The 26,487-nt window shown below is 40.5% G+C and overlaps 1 protein-coding gene and 1 long non-coding RNA gene across 3 annotated transcripts in view; one reads left to right on the forward strand and one right to left on the reverse strand.

Moving 5' to 3' along the window:
• MTARC2 (mitochondrial amidoxime reducing component 2) overlaps positions 1 to 26,487 on the forward strand; it is a 55,078-nt gene that overhangs the window by 21,647 nt on the left and 6,944 nt on the right. The window contains exons 5-7 of one of the 2 annotated variants that reach the window (XM_077157904.1): positions 20,952 to 21,013; positions 21,102 to 21,173; positions 22,579 to 22,733. In XM_077157904.1, coding sequence (XP_077014019.1) covers positions 20,952 to 21,013; positions 21,102 to 21,173; positions 22,579 to 22,702 — 258 coding nt within the window. In that variant the 3' untranslated portion in view covers positions 22,703 to 22,733. The remainder of the gene's footprint in view (positions 1 to 20,951; positions 21,014 to 21,101; positions 21,174 to 22,578; positions 22,734 to 26,487) is intronic. The other variant, XM_077157903.1, reaches the window with a different exon arrangement.
• On the reverse strand, positions 203 to 10,030 carry LOC143681129 (uncharacterized). The gene is made up of 4 exons (XR_013174383.1): positions 9,749 to 10,030; positions 2,285 to 2,699; positions 1,497 to 1,583; positions 203 to 585 (listed from the first exon to the last, which is right to left on the reverse strand). It is a non-coding gene; the product is annotated as an uncharacterized LOC143681129 (long non-coding RNA).

Genomic DNA, 26,487 nt, shown 5'->3' on the forward strand with positions numbered 1-26,487 from the left:
ATAACAGAGTAAAAAAAGTTATACATACCATACCCCTTACCCCTCTCTTTCATTTACCACTAGCATTTCAAACTAAATTTATTTTAACATTTGTTCCCCCTGTTATTTATTTTTATTCCATATGTTCTCCTCTTTTGTTGACAAGGTAGATAAAAGGAGCATCAGACACAAGGTTTTCACAATCACAGAGTCACATTGTTCAATCATCATCAAGAAACATGGCTACTGGAACACAGCTCCACGTTTTCAGGCAGTTCCCTCCAGCCTCTCCACTACATCTTGAACAACAAGGTGATATCTACTTAATGCGTAAGAATAACCTCCAGGATAACCTCTCAACTCTGTTTGGAATCTCTCAGCCATTGACACTTTGTCTCATTTCACTCTTCCCCCTTTTGGTCAAGAAGGCTCTCTCAATCCTTTGATGTTAATTCTCAGCTCATTCTAGGGTTTTTCTCAGCCCCTTGATGCTGAGTCTCAGCTCATTCCAGGATCTCTGTCCCATGTTGCCAGGAAGGTCCACACCCCTGAGAGTCATGTCCCACGCAGAAAGGGGGAGGGTGGTGAGACTGCTCGTCATGTTGGCTGAAGGGAGAGGGAGAGGCCACATCTGAGCAACAAAAGAGGCTCTCTTGGAGACCACCCTATTTTTTATGCTTTGTGTAAGTATGGTACATTTGTTACAATTCGTGAAACAACATTTTTATAATTGTACTACTAACTATAGTCCATACTTTACAATTTGTGGTGTAGTTACTCTTTCCAGACCATGGCTCACAACCCATTATTAGGTTACAGTATCAGTTTAGTGGGTCATAACTGCATCAAAAGGAAAAAAAAAGGTAGAATATAGTAAACTCCATCAGAGTAAACAACATTAGAAAGGCTAAGTATTGTCTGGCAAAACGTTTGTGTAAGTTATGTAGTTGGTGCGTGTGCACATGTGTGTGACAATATTAGGAAACAGTGTGCAGTGTATTTTTTTTTTGATGGGTCAGAGTGAAAAAATATGGATAACCACTGAGGCAGGTAGTGTTTCATTCCTCTTTTACAGATGAAGAAGCAGGGCTAAGAGTACTTGTGTAACTATGAAAGGTCACACAGCATGTGGCAGAGTGAGGACGGGTATCTTCAGTCCATCAGAAGTCCATGGGTCTAAGCCATTGGCCAGGCCATTTAGCACAACTGCCCTGGGCTTCCGCTCTCCATAGGTGGGTCAGGGCTTCACATCCTGCCTCTGAAGAAGGACAGTTGAGGTCAGTCAGTACAACATGGCAAGCAGGGATTGGCCTTGGCATAGTGATTAGCCTAAACGTTGTGTTTATTGACTCTGTGAGAAGCAAGTGTCCAGAAACAAAAGCACCTTAAGGTCCCCTTATCTTTGTATTAGTGAAAAGAATCCAGAAGGGACCTGGGGGTGCATGTGGTGACCTTCAGGGGCCCATGGACTCTTTTCTGTAAAAATTTTTGTTGATGCATCTCACACACGTACATACCATACATGGTGTGCAATCGGCGGCTCACGAAATCATCACATAGTTGTGTATTCATCACCATGATCATTTCTTAGAACATTTGCATCACTCCAGAAAAAGAAATAAAAAGAAAGAACTTATAACACCATATCCCTTACCCCTCCCTCTCTTTGACCATTAGTACTTCCATCTATCCAACTTATTTTACCCGTTATCCCTCCTATTATTTATTTATTTTTATCCTTGTTTTGTTACTCATCTGTCCATATCCTGGATAAAAGGGGCATCAGACACAAGGTTTTCACAGTCACACAGTCCGGTTTAAACATTATATCTTTATACAGTTATTTTCAGCAGAATCTACGCTACTGGAACACAGCTCAACTGTTTCATGTACTTCCCTCCAGCCACTCCAATACACCATAAACTAAAAAAGGATATTGATATAATGCATAAGAATAGCCTCCAGGATAACTTCTCAACTCTGTTAGAAATCTCTTAGCCACTAAGGCTTTATTTTGTCTCATTTGTCACTTCCCCCTTTTGGTCAAGAAGTCTTTCTCAATCTCTGTGGACTTTTTAAAAAAAAAACAATTTTGGGGGGCCCATATTATTCTCCAACCTCTTTTTAAGTTTATTTTTCAAATCAAGCTAATAATCCCATGGTGTCTGTTTCGGCTTGCTAAAGGTGCCAGAATGCAATATACCAGAAATGGGTTGGCTTTTACAATGGGGATTTATTAGTTTACAAATATATAGTTCTAAAAGGCCATGAAAATGTTCAAGTTAAGGCATCAAGAGGAAGATACCTTCTTTGAAGGAAGGCTGCTGGCATCCAGGGTTCCTCTGTCACACAGGAAGGCACAAGGCTGGTGTCTGCTCGTCCTTTCTGTCTCTGAGCATTCTCCATTCATCTCTGGGTGGGTTTTCTCTCTCTTAACATCTGTCTTTTATCCTCATGAAGGACTCCAGTTAAGGATTAAGACCCACCTTGAATGGGCTGGGTTCCACTTCAGTCGAAACAGCCTAACCAAGAGGCCCCACCCACAGCAGGTCTTCACCTACAAGAATGGATTAGAAGATCACGGCCTTTTCCGGGGTGCAGAACAGCTCCGAACTACCGCAGTGTCCATCTGTCAAGCTTTCCTTCACCATACTTTTTCCGATTTATCCCTGTCCCAGAATGAACAAGGCTTTGGGTACGTGAGACCTTGTGTTGTGGCCCTGTGAAATGAGAAGCAAAGATGCGGACACTTGTTGCAATCTTTCAGCAGCCCCTGCGGGATGAGTCACACAGACACATAAGACGTACAAGATGACTGCAGCCCCGAAGAGCTTCAGCTGCTTTATTTTATATCATTTCTCACAGCTCTTTTGCTGACCAAGCCTGCTTTTCAGCATAATACTCCCTACATATAAGAGATAGCTAAAAAGACCTTGGGGCTTAAGAAAAAACAAACATTCTGTTCCTCTCAGACTGTCCTCCAAGTAAGCAGATAAGTCTCCACAGTATACTGCCAAGGCTACTCTGAAGCCAGTCACTCCCAATAAACTCCGCAGGTTTTTTTTACTAACCCTTGGCTCCTACATTTCCCCCTTTTTTTATTTTATAAGCCAGGGTGACTGTTGGCTCTGAAATAAGGGTCTTACCCGTCATTGGCTACCAGTCAAGCTCTCTGACTTTGATTCGGGAGGGAGCCAAGGGCTTTCTCCAGAATCACAGTATTAGCACGGCTTTGCTTAGTGGCACAGCTTGCTATTTTGAATATTTGTTGTTTGACACAGCTGAGGAGGAAGAGAAAGAGTATAAACAGTCCCAAACCTAAGCCTATAGTAGTCAAAAAATGATGTGATTTTCATTAGTAAACAGGATTAAGATTTTGTAGCTCTTGGGTAAATGATTGTATAATATAATTTCCATCAGCTATATATAAATTATTTTGACATATTTTTAATACCCGCTTTTGTAATTTTAAAATATTGAGCCTTAAGCTATCTGAATGCCCCAAAAGATGCCCTTTTACCCTTTCCCTTTCTATTTCAGAATGATTACATTTTAAAGGGTTAATACAAAATTGCTCTCATTTTAGTTACATTTTAAACTTCGTAACAAATTTAAATTATACATTTGATCTACAAATGAACCAATGCTGCCTCTATATTATTTAGTCTATATTAATTTGCTCATTAATATAAGATAGACTATGCCACAGTTCATTAGTGTTTTTATGCCACTTTCTAACATAATACTGTGTCTGTATAGTTTGATGCAACACAGTTCCAGCAGCTGCAGCCACTGTGATAATTCCAATGATTTCAATGACGGCTGCAATAATGAGTCCAATTACTCTCTTAGTCCTTTTCAGATATTCTTTTGCTAGATGGATTAGAACTTGTGTTTCTGGAGAGGATTACCAGGATCTTGACATCTGCGCCAGCAGCGTACCTCTTCTTTTCCCTGCTGCTAAAATAGTCTCATTTTCCTGCAACATAAATACTTGGAGACAAGTGAGTAGAAAACAATTCTCACAATTAAAAGTTTGATTTTTTATATGCATATGACTTTTAACAAATACATATGGATCTTTAGTACATATTTGCATATAATGTTTATGGCTGCTATTTAAAAGGAAGTTATAGTTATTAGAATTTGCTATAAAAATTGATCCCAGTTCTAGGAAAATTTTCCATAAATTTTTTTTGATTAATGTTATATTTATCATCCCATGGATTTGGCACAAATTGTCCTTTATGTATTAAATTTTGATTTAGCTTGTCTGCCCATATAGTTTCAGTTATCTTCGACCCCGCAGGGCCGCATCTCTTACAATTTCATAGGAATCATTAATTATGATAACTGCTAGATCCATATGACATAACTGCCATCCATTCCAACTTTCTTTCTCATCTAACAGTCAAGTATTATTTGATTCCATAGAGTTATGCATATGGGTTTTTCTAAAAATGAAAGAGTTAAGTTTGATACCATTTTTTTTTCTTCTTTAAGGAGTTTTGGAAGTTTTGAATCTACTGGACCTGGGGATCCTAAATTAGTATTCAGATATTTTGGTAAAGTTGGATTGGCCCATGTTAAGGCTAGCAGCAAAGGTGGGTTAGGAATATAAACCCAATAAGTATAATTATGTCCCTGTCCTTCAGCAATTAAAGTTATATGTCCTGTAATATACATTACCCATTTAGTTATTATTTTCGTTCGGGTCAGCATGTCTGGGTTTTATTCTCTTCGAGGGAATCCAAATTGAGGTTCCATCACCTGTCCCCTACCCCACACCTTTATCATGCCTGGTTTCCATAGATCATCCTTAGCATCTTCCCAGTAGATCAGCTACAGCTGCAGTTCTGTTTGAGCTACATCACTTTTCCCTTCCAAATTAGTAAAATATTGTTTTGCAGGAGTTTGTGATGAATTATTATAAATGTTTGAAGAATTTAAAGTAAACAGTGCTTTTGCTAATTGATCTTTTGGTGTATTTATTTTTATAATATTATTCTGCTGATCTTCCCCTTTTTGTTTTATGAGCATAGACTTTAGTGAGGGTTGGGGGCAGGACCAGACTGCTCCCCACAGGAAAAATATATCCTTTAAAGGATTTTAGCTTTTCCTTGCCCAGAAATGGGGGGAGCTTTTAGAGGGCTGAGGTGCTTTTTTGGCCGGGAATCCAGCTCCAGGCCTGCCCAGTCACAGCCTACCCGCCTCTCCAGCCTGGGAGGGCTTTGCTTGCAAAGTCCAGTGTAGCTAGGCCCCCAATTTCCAAGACCATGGGAGGCACTTCCATGACACTCCTATAGGAAAAAGCTAGTTGCTCAGGACCCTGCCCTGGGCAAAGGAAAATTACATCAATGCTTAGACCTTTTTCAGCATAAGTCCTAGGCCTGAGCTGGAGCTAACTGGAGGGTAGAGAGGCAGTGCTACGTTCCAGCCGGGCTTTTAGACCCGGAGACTGACTGCACAGCAGGCAGAGCTCAGGAATTCTTGGGAAGGGGAGACAATGGGCCGGTGGGAGCTGTGTTGAGATAAGCGTGTGCAAAGTGCGGGCTGCCAGGGCAGCAGGAGAACATTCATTTGCAAGGGGGTGGGAGATTGCAAGGTAAAGAAAATAATTTTAATTCTTGTTAAGCTATAGCTGTTAACTGCCTTTTGCTTAATAAATTAGAATTTCCTTGTAAAATATTAAACAAGTTTTGCAACATATAATTAGGAATTGTTAAAGTGACAAGTAGCAAAATTGAAAGCAGAGTGTTAATAGTGATGTGCCCCCATAGTAAATGACCAGATTTTGTAAAATGAATTCACTGGATTGATTGAAAAGGAATATAGGGATGAAGATTCTTTATAATTGGTTGTGTGTTTTTGCTAATTTTAAATTTATTGCATACAGTTTTTATGATATTTTTCTACAATAGTGGCTAAATTCCAATTTGCTCACATGACCGGGCCCAGTTGGGTCCTCTGGGAACTGGCTAGGGACCAAGAGGTGCTTCCTGGGACCAAGATATCTTTATTAAAGTATACTTCTTTCCGGGAGGATAGCCAGTCCTCCCAGCTAGAGTGCACATTTTTTTTTTTTTTTTTTTTTTTTTTTTTCATATTTCAGGTGCAGCTTCATTCAGTGTTCCAACCTAGTTACATTACACTTAGGTATTATTGTGCTGTCCATTTTTGAGTTTTTGTATCTAGTCCTGTTGCACAGTCTGTATCCCTTCAGCTCCAATTACCCATTATCTTACCCTGTTTCTAACTCCTGCTGGTCTCTGTTACCAATGATATATTCCAAGCTGATTCTCGAATGTCAGTTCACATCAGTGGGACCATACAGTATTTGTCCTTTAGTTTTTGGCTAGACTCACTCAGCATAATGTTCTCTAGGTCCATCTATGTTATTACATGCTTCATAAGTTTAGTCTGTCTTAAAGCTGCATAATATTCCATCGTAGGTATACGCCACAGTTTGTTTAGCCACTCGTCTGTTGATGGGCATTTTGGCTGTTTCCATCTCTTTGAAATTGTAGATAATGCTGCTATAAACACTGGTGTGCAAATGTCCGTCTGTGTCTTTGCCCTTAAGTCCTTTGAGTAGATACCTAGCAGTGGTATTGCTGGGTCGTAATCCATTCTGTCATTCTATGTCTTTTGATTGGGAAATTCAGTCCATTAACTTTTAGTGTTATTACTGTTTGGATAATATTTTCCTCTACCATTTTGGCTTTTGTATTATATATATCATATCTGATTTTCCTTCTTTCTACACTTTACTCCATACCTCTCTCTTCTGTCTTTTCGTATCTGACTCTAGTGCTCCCTTTAGTATTTCTTGCAGAGCTGGTCTCTTGGTCACAAATTCTCTCAGTGACTTTTTGTCTATAAATGTTTTAATTTCTCCTTCATTTTTGAAGGACAATTTTGCTGGATATAGGAGTCTTGGTTGGCAGTTTTTCTCTTTTAGTGATTTAAATATATCATCCCACTGTCTTCTAGCTTCCATGGTTTCTGCTGAGAAATCTACACATAGTCTTATTGGGTTTCCCTTGTATGTGACAGATTGTTTTTCTCTTGCTGCTTTCAAGATCCTCTCTTTCTCTTTGACCTCTGACATTCTAACTAGTAAATGTCTTGGAGAACGCCTATTTGGGTCTATTCTCTTTGGGGTGCGCTGCACTTCTTGGATCTGTATATTTAGGTCTTTCATAAGAGTTGGGAAATTTTCAGTGATAATTTCTTCCATTAGTTTTTCTCCTCCTTTTCCCTTCTCTTCTCCTTCTGGGACACCCACAACACGTATATTTGTGCGCTTCATATTGTCATTCAGTTCCCTGATTCCCTGCTCAAGTTTTTCCATTCTTTTCCCTATAGTTTCTGTTTCTTTTTGGAATTCAGTTGTTCCATCCTCCAGTTCACTAATTGTAGCTTCTGTCTCTTTAGATCTACCATTGTAGGTATCCATTGTTTTTTCCATTTTTTCTTCTTTGTCCTTCACTCCCACAAGTTCTGTGATTTGTTTTTTCAGATTTTCTATTTCTTCTTTTTGTTCAGCCCATATCTTCTTCATGTCCTCCCTCAATTTATTGATTTGGTTTTTGAAGAGTTTTTCCATTTCTGTTCGTATATTCAGCATTAGTTGTCTCAGCTCCTGTATCTCATTTGAACTATTGGTTTGTTCCTTTGATTGGGCCATATCTTCAATTTTCCGAGTGTCATCCATTATTTTCTGCTGGTGTCTGGGCATTTGATCAGATCTCCCTGGGTGTGGGACCCAGCTGGTTGAAAGGTTTTTCTGTGGAATCTCTGGGCTCTGTTTTTCTTTTCCTGCCCAGTAGGTGGGGCTCGTGGCGGTCGTTTGTCTGCGGGGCAGTCGGCCCGGGAAACCGCGCGTGGAGGCGGGGGTCGCTGGCCGTGGCTTAGGGGAGTGCCGGTCCAAATTGCCCAGCTGGCCCGAGACGCCAAGCGTGATGGGAGGGCCCCGCTATCCAATGTTCCCAGTCAGACCGGGGAGCCACGTGCGTGGAGGGGACCCCAGTCGCCAGCCACCCCAGCCGGGAAAACGTGCGCCCCTCGGGTATCTCACCACAGTGGATTCTCCCTACCCGTTCAGCCGTTCCAGAATGGGGTACGCTGTCTTTTTTGGTCTCTGTTGTGACTCCGGGAGCTGTTTCGTATTGTTTCTGTTTCTTTAGTTGCTTTTCTGGAGGAGGAACTAAGACCCGCGCGTCTTACTAAGCCGCCATCTTCTCCGCCCTCCTAGAGTGCACATTTTAATTGTTTCTTTTCAAGGTCATGTGATAGCAACATTAGTTGCATGTAATGGCGACATTAGGTGAATAGAACAGACAAGTATATATTTTTCCTTGCATTCTCCAGCCCTCAAATTTGATTTGTTTCTGACTTAAGTTATGGTTATTTTGGGATAAATTTAGTTTGTACCTATGTAGTTTATATAAACACTGGATAAAGCATTAAAATATTTTGGCTTAAAGGAATCTAGGTATTTATATGATGTGAATATTATTTAGTGAGTAATAGATTTATTTACAGCAATATTACTTAGATTAATAGATTAAGTCACCTGGTTTGGGGCAAGAAAAGAAACAGTTTTTTGCCAGTATAATGATACCCAGGAGAAAATCAATATTTTTTATACAGATAACGACATGATAAAAGTTAACATGTTATTTTGATAAAACACAGATTCTTTGCCTTTTACACTGATTATCTAGAAAATTTTTTTATATCTTTTCATTAGAACAGGCTAAGAGTCCAAGAAAACATTGTTATTTTAGACTCATTAGCTCTTTTTTGATTTTGACCATAATTTCCATTTTTATAAACTCTCAGCAATTATTATATTAGTTCAGGCTTTGTTCTACATTTTTTTCATTTTGTAACAGTTATTCATTTTATCTTAAGATAAAACTTTTTATTTTTGTTTTTTTATTAATAAAAATATGCCTTTATATTTTTCATGCTTGTCATTATTTTAAACAAATATTTTACCACACATAATTACCATTAAAATTATATTTGTTAGAACAATGTTAAATACTTCAAATTCTTTAGTTAATGCATATTTGAAACATTAGTATATAGTTTTTAACAAGAATTTTTAGTTTCAAAGTTCTGATAATATATTTCCTTTTCAAATATGAATAGGAGCTAAACTCATGGCCAGTTTCCAAATTGCTATTTGTCAAGGATCTAATTTAACAAAAGGAGATGGGGTTGCCGTTCCCATTCGGTGTCATAAGACTTTATTTGTAGCATTGGTATAAATTTCAGTAGAATAATTATTCAGATTAAACCAAGGTAACTTAACAGAACACTTTGAGTCAGAACTACAGTCCTGAATTGCATACCCCTTAGGGGACTAATCTGTTCCAATTTCATAGGAACCATTAATGAGTATTGATTCTTGTTCTGCATTGATTCTATTGACTATTTTCTGATTCAGATGTATATGAATGTTTATATAAAGGCAGCTCATTAAGAACAAGCTCAGAAATTAATTTTTCTTTTTGCTCTGCTAAAGCTATGGTAAAGAAGCAATCTTTTAAATTTATCATAATAGGAAACATTACAGCCTTTATGCTGAAACCAATAATATTTTTGAGAAACATGTTTGAAAAGTTTCGAAAGTAAAGCATCAGAAGCCTCCATTCCTGTGGAGTGTAACAATCCCTTGAGTAAATATAAATATTCCCGTTTCGTTGACAGTGAGTTGCCCATTATGATACATAAAACATATTCCGGAGACGCTTACCCTTTCGGTTCCACAGTGATGAATGTTCCAGGGCTTGAAGGGAGCCAGGGCAGCTGGTCCCTGTTCAGGCGCCACTTGTTGTGGCCCTGTGAAATGAGAACCAAAGGCACGGACACTAGTTACAATCTTTCAGCAACCCCTGCGGGATGAGTCACACAGACACACAAGACGTCCGAGATGACTGCAGCCCCGAAGAGCTTCAGCTGCTTTATTTTATATCATTTCTCACAGGTCTTTTGCTGACCAAGCCTGCTTTTCAGTATAATACTCCCTACATATAAGAGATAGCTAAAAAGACCTTGGGGCTTAAGAAAAACAAACATTATGTTCCTCTCAGACTGTCCTCCAAGTAAGCAGATAACAGTCTCCACAGTTTACTGCCAAGGCCACTCTGAAGCCAGTCACTCCCAATAAACTCCGCAGGTTTTTTAATTAACCCTTGGCTCCTACACCTTGTTGAAATGAATCAAGAGCAAGGGTTTGGCCATTGAATTGTGTTTATTGTATCTCTCTGTGCTTATTGTATCTGAACTATGAAGTAACATATTTCAGGTCAAGGGAGAAATAAAAGTCTTCTGTGGCGATAGTATATAGGTATTTCCTTTGAGGAAACAGAATCGTATAAATGTGCAGATGCGAATGAATAATGTACAAAGTCGGAGTGGTCACTGGCTTTACAAAGTGGCCCAGGATACAAGTGCATCCCATCTGGGTGTTAAAGTAGAGGTGGGAGGGTGGGGTGTGGGTGGGAGTCGTCTGGGGTAACCTCCACTCACCCACACTTTCCACTCAATGCCCTTTGGATCGCTGTGGTTTACAGCCTGTCCTAGGGTGCCAAGGAGCAATCAAGGCAGCAGAGGTGGCTGCCTCTGTCCCACGCTGCTTTGGGTGGGTGTGGGACCCCTCAGTGCCTCTGATAGACCAGACAGAGCCTCGAGGGGGAGGTTGGGCTCAGGTTCTGTGTCCCTGTGCTGGTTTGAAAGGATGTGTGGACCCTAGAAAAGCCATGTCTTAATCCTAATCCCATTTTGTAAAGGCAGCCATTTCTTCTAATCCCTATTCAGTACTGTATGTTTGAAACTGTAATTAGATCATCTCCCTGGAGATGTGATTCAGGGAGTCTGATGTGATCTTGAGTGATCAAGAGTGATCGTTATAATGGATTAGGTGGAGATGTGTCTCCACCCATTCAGGTGGGTCTTGATTAGTTTTTTGGAATCCTATATAAAGAGGAAACATTTTGAAGAAAAGAGAGATTCGGAGAGAGTAGAACAACATAGCCACGAGAAGCAGAGAGTCCAGCAGCCAGCAACCTTTGGAGATGAAGAAGGAAAATGCCTCCCGGGGAGCTTCATGAAACTGGAAGCCCGGAGAGAGAGCTAGCAGATGATGCCGTGTTCACCATGTGCCCTTCTAGTACACAAGAGCCCTGACCCTTTTCACCATGTGCCTTCTCACTTAAGAGAGAAACCCTGAACTGCATCGGCCTTCTTGAACCAAGGTATCTTTCCCTGGATGCCTTTGATTGGATATTTCTATAGACTAGCTTTAATTGGGACATTTTCTCGGCCTTAGAACTGTAAACTAGCAACTCATCAAATTCCCCTTTTTAAAAGCCGTTCCGTTTCTGGTGTATTGCATTCCGGGAGCTGGCAAACTAGAATAGTTCCTTAGGAATGAAAGTCCCATGGCTCTGCCGTCCCCAGGAGGAGCTGGAGCGTGTGGGGAGACACCCACAGCCAAGTCAGTGATTACACATCTGAGATGGAAAACAGCCACGTCTCAAGATCTCCTTTCCCTTTTTATAGACTATCACTGTTGTTGCTAAGAATAGATTGTTTCCAGGGAATGGACGCTAACTTCCCTGAAAATCTTAATTTCTCTATGCTTTCCTTCTACCAGAATTTTCCAGCTCCAAAAGCCCCAAGCAGCAAATTCCTTCTGGCATAATATTATTACCCAATTAGATTTGTAGAAATGTGTCTCCTGTGATTCCATAGGAATATAGAATACCTAATGTGTGACAAGAGGACATTTCCTTCTGCTGGGAGGGTGTTGTACATTGTTTCTTTTAGAGAAACAGTGTGGTCATGGAAAAACCCATTGGAGTCCAGCTGGGGCTGGGGAGGTATGGACTCAAGTCAAGAAGCTTTTTCAGATAAAGCTATTTTCTGATTACAAAAATATTTCTTTAAGTAACATATCTTCTGTGCACAGTTTGGAAAAAAAATACAGAAAAGTATAAAGAAATTAGTAAAAATCACCATTTTATTATCAAAAGGTAGTCTGTATCAACATTTTGTGGTGTTTCTAAAATCATTTGTATGATAGTACCTATATAGTTTTGAATTCCTCTATTTTCATTTAAAAATGAATGGCCTTTATAAATCCTTCATTAGCATGATTTTAGTACATATGCCTATATAATAATCCCTTTAACCATTCCCTTTTTATTGAGCATTTAGGTTATTTTCCATTTTGCTTTATGTATGTAATGACCAGCTTTGTCAAACAATCTTTGGCAAATCAGCATTTTAGAGGCTTTCCACAGACATTGCCAAATTGCTTTCCAGAAACCTTGTACTAAATTTATATTCCTACAAGCTGCACTCTTGCTAGCACTGATGTCTATAATCTTTACTAATTTAGTAGTGCCTCATTTAAGTCAACTCTGAGTGCATGACATTCTGTCTTAGTTGGTCTCTGAAGGAAATATGGCCCTGTAATCGAGTTTTACATCAGTTGAGAAAAGTTAGGTTTTGCAACATTCTGAAATATTCATATTTGCAACCAATGTCTCCTGAGGGTTTACTAGCTGCTCATCTCTGAGATAGATGCTGAGACGATAGAAACTCACTGCATCAGCCTGCAAGGGTCTCGGAAGCAGGTGGGGCCAAGGCCTGAGAAGAAGATAACATCTATGGTGGTGGAAAGGCTGAGCTCAGGTGGGACACTAAGGGGAGCCACGGGGAAAGAAGCACACAAGACAGGGCACATGTAGGAAGGGGTGTGGGTGTGCTGCGGGATTGCCAGCCAGAACACTATGACCTGGGAGGAAAGACGTTTTCCAGTCTTTGAAAACAGGAGCCAATAAATTCCTGTTGTTAAGCCAACCCATTCTATGGCCTTTGTCTTAGCAGCCTGGAAACTAAGACATTAAAGGAGGTTGATGTTCTCGTACATCTTAAAAATAGAAAAACAACTTTTTGTTTGAGATCATGTAACTATAGACCTGCCTATAGTAAAGTGGTTTTTTAAAATGACTTGTTGGGATAATAATATTTCGTATAAAAAATAAAACATGAAAAGAAGAGAAGAAAATAAAAGTTTATTGTAAAATAAATAATACTGCTTAAATCTTGACAAGGAGCCCTCCATATGCATTGCTATAAATGTATAGCTGTATTTGCAGATTTTTTTACATAAAGGATATCATGCTATGGATAATAAATATATGATGTGCTTTTCTTACTTAGCAACATCTTGGACATTATTCAGTGTCGATAAATACAGATTCACATCCCACATCTTCCTCTTTAATGCCGAAATAGTAATTCACTGTGTAGTGAATTTAGCCAATGTTAGGGATTGAATCAGCACAAAAGACATGTTTGAATCTTAACCTGCATTCCTATGGGCATAAATCTTTCATAAATAGGATCTTTTGAAGATCTTAGTTAAGATGTAGCCAAATGGAATCCTATGGGTATTAATCCTTGCAACTGGGGGCCTAATAGTGAGGGGAATTTCAGATGCAGAGGAAACCACAGAGAAGCTGGTGGAGACCCGAAGAGCAGACACAAGGGGAAGCAGACGTTCCTACGTGGCAGGGGTCTGCCATCATCAGAACCGTCTGAGGCAAGGAAAGCACAGCCTTGCTGACGCCTTGCTTTTGGACTTAGAGCCTTCAAAGCCATGAGCCAAGAAACGCTTGTTCTTTAAGCCAACCCAAAGCGTGGCATTTGTCATAGCAACCTTGGCAAACTAAGAGGGCCAGTCTCCAGCAGATGAATTTCCCAGCTTGCTGCAATCATGGTGGGCCACTGATACCAAACAGAAAAACTGCTAAGAATTTCAAAACAGAACAATTTTATTTGTTTATTCACTAATCCTTTCCCTCATTTTATCCCCAAATAATCTAACAATTGCACGTACAAAAACAACATCATAAATTTATGAGTAACAATTAGGAACATTAGGATCAGGGAAAGGGAAAGCTCCAATTTTGTAACCTAAGTTAGGGGGGAAAGAGCTCAGCTGGCAGTAGGCAGGCAGGGTCCAGGGAGTATGGACTAGAAGGCTCTCTAGCCTTCAACCTGACGTGAACTGCTGAGCTAACCTGTGCCCTCTAAGATAACTCTATAACTCTTTCTCACAACTTTCTTGAGTTACTTGGGCTTTTGCAATCTGTCTTCCCATCCTACTAGCAAATGTCTTCTTGTCCTTCTATAGGCTAGTTGGTTTAATAAAAAAACACGTTTTTGATTGTTAATTGTAACAATGTAAATATAGCAATGTTTAACTGAAGCTTGCAGAAGAGTGACTTCCAGAGTAGCCTCTCAACTCTCTTTGAACTCTCTCAGCCACTGATATCTTATTTGTTACATTTCTTTTCCCCTTTTTGGTCAGGATGGAATTGTTGATCCCATGGTGGCAGGTCTGGATTCATCCCTGGGAGTCATCTCCCACATTGCCAGGGAGACTTTCATTCCTGGATGTCATGTCCCACGTAGGGGGGAGGGTAATGATTTCACTTGCAGAGTTGGGCTTAGAGAGAGGCCACATCTGAGCAACAAAAGAGGTTCTGCAGAAGTAACTCTTAGGCATACTGGTAGGTGGGCTAAGCTTCTCTGCTACATACATAAGCTTCACAAGAGCAAATCTCAAGATCAAGGGCTTGGCCTATTGATTTGGATATTCCTAATATTTGACACAGTAGCAGGGTTCTCCCCAATGGTAAAGTTTAATAATTCTATATTTTTTCTCTCATCTCTCAAGGGATTTCGCCAGTCCTTTTTGATTATCTGCTTAATATACTCTGGGATGTATCCAGGCATTACATTAAGCTATACAGGCCCTCATTTTTATTCTGGGTTCCCTGTGTTTGGATTGTTTAAATGATCTATCCAGACAGGTTGAGTTAGATTATGTGCTACAGAAAATTTAAGTTCTGGACATAATAAACCTTTCTTCCTTTGGTCTCAAAGAGTGGATGAGGTTCTAAAAGACAGACAATGTCTTTCTTACCCCTGTATTTCTGAATTACCTTAATCCCAACCTGACAGGCTTCATTCTTATCTCTAAATACCAGGTTATACATGTATAAAACAGCCTCTCAAAATCCAGAGATAACAATTACTGCTCCCACTAAGTGCGGCTGCTGTTAGAGCTTACAATCCTCAGAGTTCTTGTAAGTGTTTTATAAAGGAGACCATACAATAATTTCTCTGTTGTTTCTGCCTTATTTTGCCTCACCAAATGTCTCACAGGTTCATTCACAATGTTGCATGCCCCACAACTTTGTTCCTTTTTGTAGCAACGCAATATTTGATCATATGTTTACACCATCATTCACCAATCTACTTCTCAGTCAGTGCATCCGTCAGCCACCTGCATTCATTGGGCATCACGTATAATGCCCAAAGTCAACAGTCCATCAACACTTTCCATTTTAGATAATGTCATTGTTCCCAAGAAAAAGGTAACCAGTAAACACATCCTCACCAAATAGAAAATCTAAACCTCTCTTTAACTCTTGTCCCTCCACTCATTATTTACCCCGGGTGTTGCTGTGGCACTGTTGATGTTTTCCTGTTAAACGTAGCCCATAGAATGCAATAGCAGTTTTCCCTCTATACCTCGAACTTATACACTTTGTACAAGATTTGTACCTTTGAATTATTTCATGAACGAACTTTTTTTATAGTTGCACTGTTAATTAGTGGTACACATGGGTCTATACAACCCCTTTCAATCATTCACTTTCAATATGGTGATATCACTTATAGACCCACTAGAGAATCACCTGCGCTCCTATCTATTCCCTTACATTGGAGTTCAGCCTCATTAGCTAACGGTTCACCCATCTCTAGCTTCTATGTATCTCTCAGTCCCCTATATTTTGTATTATCAGCCTCTAATTTTCCTTTAACATGGTCATAAAAGTGGAAACATACAGTGTCTATCCTTTTGGATCTGCCTTGTTTCACTCAGCATTATGTCCTCAAGGCTCATCCATCTTGTCATGTGCTTCAGGACGTCATTTCATCTTACTGCTGCATAATATTCCATCATATGTATATACCACATTTTGTCAATCCACTCATCTGTTGATGGGCACTTGGATTGTTTTCATCTTTTGGAGATTGTGAATAATGCTGCTATGAACATCAGTATGCAAATGTGCGTTTGTGTCACTGCTTTCTGCTCTTCTGGGTATAGAATGAGTAGTGGTATTGCCAGATCATAGGGCATATCAATATTGTTTCCTAAGGAATTGCCAAACAGTCTTCCATAGTGGCTGAAGCATTATACATTCCCACTAGCAATGCATAAGTGCCCCAATTTCTCCACATGCTCTCCAACACTGGTAGTTTCCTGTTTATTTAAAAGCAGCCATTCTTATAGGTGTGAAGCAATATCTCACTGGGGTCTTGATCTGCATTTCCCTTATAGCCAATGAGAATGAACATCAATTCAGGTGTTTTTTAGGCATCCTTATTTGCTCTTCACAAAAATGCCTAGTCATATCTTTAGCCCATTTTATCATTGGGTTGTTTGTTCTTCTGTTGACTTGTATGATTCCTTTTATGTATATAGGATATAAACACTTATCACTAGTTGGTTATTAAGAGCTCACCCTGGCCACCATTCTCCCAGATGCCCCCTCCTCTCCCTACTCTCCATTTTTTGTTTTTCATACATTTACTTTTTTGCTTGGAAGCTGCATATAATCTCAAGTAAACACTCTAATCTGTGCTTCCTTAAAACCCTTATTTTGCTTCTTTCTCTGGGTGCTGCTTGTGATGGAAAACCATCCAGTCTTAATTTAGGGCTTATTGGATGAGTGTGCAAATTCAGAGCAAATTCTCAGGATTAATCCAGAGCTGGGCTTGTTATGGATACTATTTCCCCCTTTCTCCTTGCCTTTCCCTCTGTTTTTACTTCTCCCGCATCAAAAACTTCAAAGTTTTTTTTGCATGGGCAAGCACCGGGAATCGAACCTGCATCTCTGGCACGGCAGGCGAGAATCCTGTCACTGAGCCACCGTCACACCACCCTCCAAGGTTTTTATGTTATTTTCACAGGGGCCTGGATTTTGCCAGACTGCAGAGAAACTGCTTACCAGCAGGGGGAGAAACTAACTCCTCCTCAGTGTGTGGGCAAGACACGGGACCTTGCTAAGTAGTGTATTTCGCCAAGTTGTATATGTCTAGTAGAATGCAAATGGAAGTTTTTATTTCATACATTAATAATTTTAATTCATTTTTCAATAATTTAAAATTAATCTTTTCCTCTAGTAACTGAATTAATTACATTTAAACTCAATTAGCTTCACATTATATTATGACAGATAAATGGTTGGATTAAGATCAGTGACATTTTATTTTTTCTATTGTACATATTTTCAATTCGATGATTTTAATGAAAAAATTTCAAGAAAAAAAAATATGAGCCAAAAATAATGTAGTTGAAAAGCCAAACATTCATCCCAAAATATCCTGATTCACTGCATACTGAATGAATTAGGATTCCTTCTTTCCTTTCAAAGAGCAAAGAGCATGTTTTGATAAATATGAAGTCATTAGTATCTTAGAAGTAATTAAAGCTGACATTTGGGGACTGAAGACATAGGAGGAATCTTATGAGTCCATAAAATTTGCTGTTCTACCATAATTACATGGAACCTTGAGTAGGGCATAAGATTTTGTAGGTTGGTCCACAGTGATGTCCCAATAAATCCCAGAGTGATTTGAACAGAGAATAAAAAAGTATTTGCAAAGTCCCCTTGGGGGAATGGCAAGAAAAGGGGAAAATTCAACTTCCCCAAGTGGAGAACTCCTGATATTCTCACAAGCAGTGGGGACAACCAAAGCAGTAGGCTGAGCCCCCAATCTTGGGGTTTGTTCATATGAAACTTAACCCCACACAGGATATGTCAAGCCTACTTAAAATTAGGCCTAAGAATCACCCCCAAGACAACCTCTTTTGTTGCTCAGATGTGACCTCTCTCTCCAGCTAACACAACAAGCAAACTTACTACCCTCCCCCTGTCTATGTGGGACATGACTCCCAGGGGTGTGGACCTTCCTGGCAACGTGGGACAGAAATCCTAGAATAAGCTGGGACTCAGCATTAGGGGATTGAGAAAACCTTCTGGGACAAAAGGAGGAACAGCAAAATGAGACAAAATAAAGTGCCAATGGCTGAGAGATTCCAAACAGTCAAGATGTTATCCTGGAGGTTATTCTTACGCATTAAATAGTTATCACCTTTTTAGTTAAGATGTAATGGAGAGGCTGGAGGAAACTGCCTGAAAATGTGGAGCTGTGTTCCAGTAGCCATGTTTCTTGGTGATAATTGTATAATGATATAGCTTTCACAGTGTGACTGTGTGATTGTGAAAACCTTGTGTCTGATGCTCCTTGTATCTACCTCATAGACAGATGAGTAGAACATATGGATTAAAAAAAAAGTGCTGTTCTAAATTGGGTGCTGCCTTTAGTGTAGGAGCAGATTCCTTAAATCTGTTTTCAGACTCCTCTGCTTTATATCATAGACAATATGTAGCATCTCCGCAGATATGTGGCTTTAAATTTTTCATCACTTGTGAAAAGGATGTTGATCGGAGGGTGCTTGGAGAACACGGGCTTGGGCACTTGGCTGTCTGATCTGCACACATTCCCACGGCCGCTGCATCCTTATGGGGTAAACGTGCCCAGCCTTTTTGGGTGCCCTTGGGCCATCCCGTCATGCATCACTCATCACTACCTGAGCTGTATTACTGGCCATACCCCGATAGATGTCACTTCCCTCCAGGAGGTTGGCCATGCACTCTGGATGTCCTGCAAGTTTATCGTTTGAACGGTGCTTGTGATAAGTCCCGGCAAGGATATGGAAATTCCATTTGTTACATGGCATGTCCTTGACTTTTTCAAGGGTTACACAGTTCAAGTCCATGGGTCAGCTGGTCATTTGGAATGGGGAGTTTGTTTCCGTACAGAAACAGTCTCACAAATCATGGTTGGGTCCCCAGAGTACCCACGGAGAGCTCTTTACCCCAGTTTGTAACTGGGTTCAGACCCAGTATGCAGTTTCTGAGTTTGAAAGGTCCAGTTAGGTGTTGGAGAACCTTTTTGTCTTTCTCCTAAGTCATCTCTGTAGGCCCTGGGGAACAGCTCTGCAGAGTTCATTGTGTTAGCCCTACTCCCTGCTGTGTCTTCTCGCCTCCCTGGGCAGAAGTGAGGCCACCAGGTTTGCAGGAAGAAACACTGCATTTCCTGACTCATAGATTCACGGTCTCCAAAAACTTGCTTGGGTGGGAATCAGGAAGCTGTTTTTAAAGGGTCATCTAATCATAGACACTGTTGTTGATTTACGGAGACTGTAATGAGGTCCCATTCCCCAGTGCCTCCCCTGCCTCTCATAAAGACAGGGACAAGACTTATCCTGTGGAATGCAATCTGTGAGATCAGCAGGCCTCAGCAGAGACAGTCATGGACACTTTAAAGGTAAAGAAGGACAGATGGCTTCCAGATTAGCTAAAGAGACCTGTAATCTCTATACAGCATTACATCACCCCTCTCTCATACATATTGTATTTTACTATATGAGCTTAATGCTATGTTATATTTTAGTTGTAAAATCTTTATATAACCTCCATATATATTGAATATATAGCTGGGTAATTAAAGGATCAGAAAGACGATATTCAAGCTTAGCTGCCCTGTTTCTTCGTGGTGAGACCCTGGTAAAATACTGTAACCTCTCTGTGCTGGTTTGAACCTGTCATGTACCCCAGAAAAGCCATGTTCTTTTACTCCAAGCTTGGGGGCAGACCTGTTGTCGGGTGGGACCTTTTGATTAGGTGGTTTCCAAGACTGCTCGTTCAAGGCAGGTCTTGCTCCTCTTGCTGGAGTCCTTTCAGAGCACTCAGAGAGTTTAGAGAAGCTAAGAAATGAAAGCTGCTTGCAGACCCCAGAAGGACCCACCGTTGCTGAGAGAGCCAGTTTTGAAACCAACCCCAGAGAGAAGGGCTAGATGTCGATATGTGCCTCCCATGTGACAGAGGAACCTGGAAACCATCTCCCTTTCTTCAGTGAAGGGATCCTCTTTTTTTTTTTTTTTGCATGGACAGGCACCGGGAATCGAACCCGGGTCTCTGGCACGGCAGGCGAGAACTCTGCCTGCTGAGTCACCGTGACCCGCCCTCAGTGAAGGTATCCTGTTGATGGGGCTTTAGTTTGGACATTTCCACCACCTTAGACTTGTAACTTGTAAGTTGATAAATCCCCTTTGTAAAAGCCAATCCATTACTGGTATATGGCATTCCAGCTGCTTTAGCAAACCAAATCACTCTCAAGCCTCCAGTTCTTCTTGCAATATGGGGACCTTCCTCGTTCCTGTCTCTAAGTTGTGAAGATTAATTGAGCCACTGAGGCAGACGCTGGCGGTGCCCATTAGTGGGGAATCATAACCAGTGGCTGTGGAATACCAAGGTCCCTTTGGCAGGCTTCCTCTGTGGAGGTGGAAGTATCGAATATATGAGTCTTAAAACTTACTTGCCTTGCACAGTAACATGCTCATCAAAGAATCTTCAGATTTTAATTTGGCTTCCGTTGTGGCTTAGCTGTAAGGAAAGAGTGGGCTTGTCATGAAAACTGTACATTTCTCTTGTATATGAGTAAGTTGGCATTCTGGCTAATTCAGGATTCATGTGGGAAACTGTCCCCCTACAGAAGTTCTGTTCTTGCTGTGCTGACCAAATTAGCTTTCTGAAACTGGGAGTGGAGAGGCAGGTCCTGGACCACAAACATGCTGCTTCCCTTGGAGCCCTTTTGGGAGAGGCTTTCTGGCATCTTTTTCTTGCTCTGTATTTTTCAGCTAGTTTTGTCGTTGGAACCGGCCAAACATTTGTCTTCACAACACTGCTGTGAAGACAAATGAAGCCTCAATTCAAAGGAAATTTTTCCTTTTCTCCTAGGATACCTGGGATGAACTCTTAATTGGAAGTGTGGAGATGAAAAAGATTTTGTCCTGCCCCAGGTAAGGACTCCCACCAGACTCAGCCCTCGGGGTACGGCATGGCTGTTGGCCCTTCACCGCCACTTAACCCTCGGTCATTGTCTGACAGGTGCATTATGACGACTGTGGACCCGGACACCGGAGTCATAGATAGGAAGGAGCCACTGGAAACCCTGAAGAGGTAGGACTCCAACGTGTACAGTGTATTTTCAAGATGGCCCCATCCTAGAGCTACCTGTAAGCTTAGGTCCTGTGTCTGGGGCTGTGCTTTAAGGTGCATTTGGTCTTTCTCTCTGGAAACACCTTCTTCTCTGCCTTCTGGATGGTTTGTGTCTGGATTAATCTAAGTGGGTACTTTTTGCTTCCTTTTTCTCCCCCCGGATAATCTTCTAGTGTTTTTGATACACTTAATGGTATAATACTATGTTTTGAAATTTTTTTCTCTCTCATTCTTTTTTTTTTTTTGTGCATGGGCAGGCACCAGGAATTGAACCCGGGTCTCCGGCATGGCAGGAGAGAACTCTATCGCTGAGCCACTGTGGCCGGCACTCTGATTCATTTTTAATAACATTTACATATGTATTTCCAAATGAAGAGCTCAGATACCTTAACAATTTTTATTGCACTTCAGATTTCTTGTTTAGAGCCAATATCAAGAACTATGAGAGCAATGGATGTGGTATAGCGAAGTTTTAGAAGAATACGGACTTAACGTAACAAGTTGTCCAAAGCTGTTTATCTAGGAGCTTTCTTTTATGCCAGGGTTTTTGGTTTTGTTTTGTTATTTAGAGAATTTGGGCTTAGAGTTTAGTTCTCAATGTAGGTGTATTTTTAGGCTTTTACCTTTTGTTTTATTTTTTGGGTGCATGATCCGGGAATCCAACTTGGGTCTCCTGCATGGAAGGCAAACATTCTACCACTGAACCACCCATGAACCCTTGTTACCTCTTTTTTTGGAGCTGTATTCTAGTTTGTTCCCCTTTCCTCTCTCTCTCTTTTTTTGTTTGTTTATTTCCAATGAGCTTAGGTTGGAGAAGAGGCTATTTTTTGAGCCTTTCAGATTTACAATTCTGTTCCTTCCGGCTCATGTTAAAAAAAAATTAAATTATGCAGTAGTCCAGACCCACCTACTAACTGCACCTCTGTGTTCATTTTTATTCACCAAAAAAATTCTGCCTTGGGCTTACAGGCTTGGGAGGGGTGGGAAGCATTGTGCTTACTTAACTGCATTAAGGGGAAAGTGTAGAGAGTCCTAGGGCAGTTCCATAGCGAGATTCTTTGAGCATTTGGTTCAATGAGTTGTGAAGTTGGAGGTACATATGTAAACAAAGTATTTAAGTAATACATGCAAGTTTTTTCTTATTGGCCATGGAAAAATTGTTTAGACTCTTAGGATTCTTCTAGAAAAGTCAAGATTGTTGGCAGTTTGACTAATTAATTGCTCACAGACTTCTTCGTCAGTGCTTTACAGAAGGCTTGCTATTTATTTATAAATAATTTGAGAGCGAAAGACTTAAATTCTGTTAAGAGAGTACTTCAAGTGTTATTTCCTTTTTGTGCCTGATGGTGAATTTTGCTTCTTTTAGCTACCGCCTTTGTGATCCTTCTGAGAAGCAAATTTACAAGTCATCCCCACTTTTTGGGATGTATTATTCGGTGGAAAAAATTGGAAGCCTGAGAGTTGGTGATCCTGTGTATCGGATGGTGTAGTGGCGGGTCCGCTGGAGGGACATGGTAAGAGGTCAGCGTTGCCCCTGGAATTCAGTGCCCTGAAACCACTGCCACCTATTCTTTTGTGGAGACGCTTTGCTGCTTTAACTCTTGGGAGAATAAACAGTTTGTGTTCTGATCTTAGTTTTTGGAAAATGTCCCTTTTATTTCTGTTTTCTCTCAGTAACCTGTGTACTTCCATTCAGCTTCCATGACCCCACTTTCCCATTCAATTAAAAAATACTGATGCAGGAGTCTCAACAGAAAGACAGATAAATGTTTCCAGCTCATTAAGGAATATCTTTGAAGCAAAGGGAAGCGATGCTCAAGAGTTATCTATTTATTTTTCCTACCCCTGATAGAAAAATAAGGGGAAAATGTGCGAATTATTCAAAGTCAACTTGAGAAAAATGCTAAATTACTGTTCTATCAAATGTATTTTTTAAACCTAATTTAAAGTTAAGAAAAAATCAGTGCATCAAAGTGACTAGATCTTGACTCATGAAGCAGAAAATAATGTCCTCACACTGATTTCATCGGGTTAAATAAAACCTTGACTCCTGGAGGCGTTAACATAACCCCCAAATTATAGTAATGAGAATGTCATTTGGAAAACTTCAAATGGAAGTTTTTAAGCAATTCTCATAGAATCCACAATCCAGTTCCTAAACTCACCTCATCTCTGAAACTCTTGACCATCCTTCCCGAATGTAATTGTAACCAACCTTTTCATGTTACTTGCCCTTTCAGTCTGGACACTCCCCACCCAATCATTCTTGAGGACAGCTTAGGAAAGTGGTTAAGATTAGTTAGCTCTAACTAGGTAGTTAGTTAGATTGGTTTCATCATCCTAGCATCTCCAGTCCCTAATTTGGTTGAGTTATTTAACTTCTCTAAGTCTCAGTATACTTATCCATAAATTGGAAATAATAATAGTATTTACTAAAAACCAATAAAAGTTATTTTAAGGAATAATTCATATGAAATGTGCAGTATTACAGCAGAAACAGAGAAAATGCTCAATAAATAGTCTGATTTTACAGTCAACGTTGCAATACCTCCTTTGTGTTGGGTGCTGTCTTGGGTGCTATGGTGGGTAAAAAGAGGGGCCAGGCTTTGCCCTCGAGTAGACTTCTATGGGGTACCTATGGTGACCAGGTATTTACATAAACATATGTCACCGGTTCTATGATGCTTATTCAGACCACATTTTAACATCTCTGAAGTCGGAGAAATAATCAGATGTCTTTTTTCCTCCCTTTGGTGATGTATAAAAATATGGTGCACCTTATAATAGATACCTTGGATTTGGTGAACTAGCACAAGAACTAGAGAGAAATCTGCGATGTTCCTAAGTGCCTGCCATTTCTAAAAGTCACACTGGGGAAAGCAGACCCAAGCCTGAGCCTATAGATTGAGGGTCACTGATCCTGGGTCCCCACTGTTCTGGCCACAAAACCACCGGACCAGGACCAGTCCCTGAGCTAAGGGCTTTTACATGTGATCTGCCTTTCAAGGACCCTAATGCCATCTGAGGTACTTACCTATTAGGGGTCTTCTGTATGGCTCAGTCATAAACTGACCCGATCACAAATCTGGTTTTCAGTGAATGGAGGCAAGGAGCTACCTCTGTTTCCCTTAGGCTCAGTCTGTTTGTAGTGTCTCAGTTATCTAGAAAACCTTGAAATATTTAGAGAGCCTAAGGTAGCATGTAATGTCTTGTAATCCTTCTAGGCATTTATCAAACATGAGGTAGATTTGATGGCATGTTCATAGACGGGGAACAAAGGCTTAGGTTAACTGATCTAGGGTGCAGAGCTGGTAAGGGGTGGAGCTAGGAGACCAAAGCCCATACATGCTCTTTGCACAACATTATACCACGTGCTACAAACTTTAAAGTCTATACCGCAGGGGAGCAAAGAGGGGAAACAAATAACAAATAGCCACAACTTAGGGCACAGACATGGTGCTCCTTCCAGGGGGAAGAAATCCCTCCTGGATGGAGTGATGGAAGAAGGCTGGGGAAGGGAGGGCAGAGCAGTGCCCCAGGAGTCAAGTGTGATGGAAGCTCCGAGAAGGGCAGGCTCAAGGCAGAGACCTGGGAGGATACTGAGGGAGGGGAGAGAAAATGAGGGTGGAAAGGAAAAGAAAAGAGAGGAGAAGGTTGAAGCCAGATATTTTCGGTTCTTGAAACTTAGCTTGCAGGTGACAGGGAGTTGTGAAAAGTTTTGAGCCTCCAAACCTGATAAAAACTGTGCTTTTGGAAGATTGTCTTTAAAGCAATGTTTCAAGGCTGCTTAAACAAATACCATACAAAGGTTCATTTAATGGCAAGAATTTGTTGGCTTACATTTATGGTTTCAGCAGCTAGAAGGTTTGGTATCTTTTGGTTGGCTGGCAATTTTGGGGATGGTTCCTTGGCTTTTCTGTTCTATGGTAGTGTCTTCTTCCTTTTTAGGATTCCATTGACTTCCAGCTCCTGGCTGCTCCCCGGGGCTTCCTTTCTGTGTGCAATTTCTTTTGCTTGCAAGGATTTTGGCTATGTTGGATGAAGGCCCAACCTCCTTCAGTTTGAGCACATCTTAACTCATAACATCTTCAACTCATAACATCTTCAAAGGTCCTATTTATAGATGGGTTCCCACCCATAGGACCACGGGTTGGGACCTGAACATGCCTTTTGTGGGGACATGACTGAATCCCATCAGATGGACTGGAGGCATGTGAGAGGAGAGGCTGGAAGGCCAGCAAGACCATGGAGGAGGTGTGGAATGCCCAGACTCCTCAGCATCTGGTTACATGGCCCCAAGGTCCCCTTCTTGCTTTATTATCTACTACCCCCTTATATAACCCCTGGGCATTCACCAGCTGCTGCTGTCTTCTGCTTCTCTGCTTTGAACTTGCTTTTCTGTGCAAGGCCATCCTCCTAGAGTCCCTCCTGCCTGGTGACTTTGTAGAAAGCCTTCTCTGACCACCCCATCCCCCAAGAATCTTCCAGAGGCTTCCTTTCTGGTTATGTACTTCTTTTGGGGCTTTATCAACAATAAGGTGGTGCGAGAGTGGCTCAGTGGCAGAATTTTGGCCTGTCATGCTGAAGACCCGGGTTGGATTCCTGGTGCCTGCCCATGCGCAAAAAACAAAACAAAACAAAACAAAAACAACAGCAGTGTTACTGACCTATTTTAAATGAGGGCCTACCATGGTTTCTGCAGTTTAGAGGATCTCCTTTCTATGAAAGGTTGAGTAAAACCTATTTTTAAAATATCAATTAATACTTTCATCATGGCATCTTGTTACTTATTTATCCTTCTAAAATGTAATTATACAAAAATTTAAATGCAATAAATGTCTATCATGGCAAATTTAGAAAATACCACAAAAAGTAGAAGAAAGGAAGTATTCACCCATTGTTATTGTTTATAAATGTTAGTCTAGTTGTTTTTTAGTTTATTCAAGATAGCTGTGATCCATATGCTATACAAATAGATATATAGGTATCTATGTATCATAAGCACTTTTCTAGCCTCTACTGTATTCAAACATTATTTTTGCTGACCTCATAACATTCCATTGTATAAATTTTTGAAAACCATTTTCTACAGTATTTGATAGACTATATCCAATTTTGTTATAAATAATATTGTGTATATTTTTATGCAAAGCATTTTTAATTTTAGGACTCCCCATGAGTTAAGATTCCTAGAACTAGAATCATTGACCCATATGGTCAATGCATATCTTTTAGCATCTTGCCCAATTGCTTTCAGAAGGTTGTTCCATTTTGT

Source organism: Tamandua tetradactyla, chromosome 4, assembly GCF_023851605.1.
Source record: "Tamandua tetradactyla isolate mTamTet1 chromosome 4, mTamTet1.pri, whole genome shotgun sequence".
Classification (NCBI taxonomy): Eukaryota; Metazoa; Chordata; class Mammalia; order Pilosa; family Myrmecophagidae; genus Tamandua; species Tamandua tetradactyla.